This window comes from Argentina silus (genome assembly GCF_951799395.1).
Source record: "Argentina silus genome assembly, chromosome: 22".
Lineage (NCBI taxonomy): Eukaryota > Metazoa > Chordata > Actinopteri > Argentiniformes > Argentinidae > Argentina > Argentina silus.
Genome location: NC_139676.1, coordinates 2,930,745 through 2,933,244, shown reverse-complemented (window position 1 = coordinate 2,933,244; position 2,500 = coordinate 2,930,745). Strand labels below are relative to the sequence as shown.

Sequence of the window (2,500 nt, the reverse complement as noted above, 5' to 3'; positions counted from 1 at the left end):
AGAATGACAGGATAATTGGAGAAAATCCCTTTAAAGCCCCTTTAAAGATGAGGTAATCTAGGTGTGGAGGGGACTCTTCTACAGGGCGTCATCTCGCCATGCCAGGCGTCTTCTTAGACACACCTGCTACAGTAGGGCTGTGTGTGTGTGTGTGTGTGTGTGTGTGTGCGTAAAGCTGTCTTGTGTCTAGGTGTGTGCGAGCGCGCGTGTGTGTGTGTGTGTACGCGTTTGTGTGTGTGTAAAGCTGTCTTGTAAGTGTGTGTGTGCGTGTGTGTGTGTGTGTGTGTACGCGTTTGTGTGTGTGTAAAGCTGTCTTGTAAGTGTGTGTGTGTGTGTGTGTGTGTGTGCGTGCGCGCTAAGCCGTCTTTGCGACACATCTCCTCTCCCACTAACAGCTGAACAGACATTTCCCGATCCTCCAATCCCCCCCCATTCCCACTGGCCCCTGCCATTCCTTGGCTGGCGTTCCCCGCCTCTTCCCCAGCCACTAACAACATTCCCAGAGGAAGCGAATCTCGTCTCCCCCAGCGAGGTTTTCCTGATTTCAGGCTAGATCGGGTCTCAGACACAGTAATCAGTTTCCTACCCCGGCCTTCTGTTGGAAACCGCACCATCCCAGACAGACAGGCGGATGGGTTAGCATACGTGCTAAGTGGATTCTCCATCTTGGTCAATGCAGCGGTGGGCGGGAAGGCTAGCTTTTTAAGTGGCCACTTGAGATGGAAGGCGCTGAGACAGTCCAATTCCAATGCTAATAGTATGTCTGTCTGGGCATGCGAGTGTGGATGTGTGAACACAAAGCACTTGACAGCTGCCTTACATTTCGATAGGCCTATTAATTTGTGTTTATTTATTTATTTATTTGAAATTCTGGCGACAGACTTAAATCCATTGGTATGTATATATATATCATATGTTGTGAATATGCGAGTGTGGAAAATCTGAATATTGCCGAGATGTATTTTTTTTTCTGCTGACACACACGCAATGTTCAGAGCAACGTCACACAAGGAGGCGTCGTTGGATTCGGCCGACTGGCGGAGGTGTGGAGACCTGGAGGAAGATTGAAGGCGTACGTGCGTGCATACAGCGTCGAGAGAGGAGGGATGAGAGCAGGAGGGAGGAGGAGAGGAGAGGGGAAGAGAGGAGGAGGAGAGGGGAAGAGGGGAGAGGAAAGGAGGAGAGATGAGAGGAGAGAGGAGAGGGGAAGAGAGGAGGAGGGGAGAGGGATGAGAGCAGGAGAGAGGAGGAGAGGGGAAGAGGGGAGAGGAAAGGAGGAGAGATGAGAGGAGAGGAGAGGGGTGAAGCAGCATACAGTACAACATCTTTCGGTACTGCATATCAGCAAAGAAGAGGAACGGGAGGAAGCGTTCAACATCTACAGCCAACCAGAAGCTTTGAGGTTAAGCAGGGGTTAAGAGTCCGGGCTCTGGGGCCTGGTCAACAGGGCGAGAGAGGGGAGAGGGAGAGAGAGAGAGAGAGAGAGAGAGAGAGAGAGAGAGAGAGAGAGAGAGAGAGAACAGGAAGCAGACAGCATCTATCTACAGCAGAGGGACAGCAAGGGAGATGGGGGAAGCTGTTAGGACCCGGTCAGAGGGGGCTCAGGGAGGCAGAGTGCTTGGGGCTGAGATGGTGGAGAGACCAGGAGAGCACTGGGATGTTAAGCACAGGGCAGAGCAGAGCAGAGGCATTCTATGGAAAAGCCAGGGAGAGGAGAGGAGAGGAGAGGAGAGGAGAGGAGAGGAGAGGAGAGGATAGCATCATCCATGTCAGCCACTAATGGGATGAACCTAGGAGTCAAACAGGCAGTAGTTAGCAGCAGCAGACATGTGTTAGCTGGGAGACCGGGCTGAGGAGAGGAGAGGAGGAGAGCAGGAAAGCAGGAGGAGAGGAGGAGAGAGGGCTGGCGGGCCTGGGAGGGGGGGGGGGGGCCTCCCAGATGAGACTGCAGCAGAAGACATGCCAAAGCTCGGAGTCCAGGCTGGGGAGAGGAGGAGGAGGAGGAGGAGGAGAGGACAGGGCTTCCTCCAGATGAGACACGCGTTAGCTTGGAGACCGGGCTGAGGAGGAGGAGGAGGAGAAGAAGGAGAAGAGGAGAGCGAAGCGGAGGGAGAGGGTTGGGAGCGGGGGGGCCGGAGAGGTCCTTCCCGGGAGTGGCCGGGGTCTTACTGTTCAAAGCGGATGTTGCGCAGGTCTCCGTTATTGATGCAGACGATGCAGTCGTTCTCCTGAAACAGGCCCTGCTGCTCCGCCTTGCCCCCCGTCTCCAGACGCTTGACCAACAGGCCTAGGGTCCTGAGGAGCAAGGGTCAAAGGTCAGAGGGCGTTAGGTTAGGGTTAGGGTTGGGTTAGAGGTGTGGAGAGAGAGAGAGAGACTTTAGGGAGCTGGAAGACTTGGTTGTCTGGTTGTCTGTCTGTCTGTCAGTCTGTCTGCTCTCAGGGCAGGCCTTGGGGGAGGTCACAGGGCTACAGGCCTGTGACTGTATACACCAGGGGGAGG

General features: G+C 54.6%; 1 protein-coding gene across 1 annotated transcript in view; it reads right to left on the bottom strand.

The window, feature by feature from the left end:
• LOC310822008 (partitioning defective 3 homolog) overlaps positions 1 to 2,500 on the bottom strand; it is a gene marked incomplete at its 5' end in the record, with an annotated part of 44,686 nt that overhangs the window by 728 nt on the left and 41,458 nt on the right. The window contains one exon of the mRNA XM_083694297.1: positions 2,170 to 2,295. Coding sequence (XP_083550423.1) covers positions 2,170 to 2,295 — 126 coding nt within the window. The remainder of the gene's footprint in view (positions 1 to 2,169; positions 2,296 to 2,500) is intronic.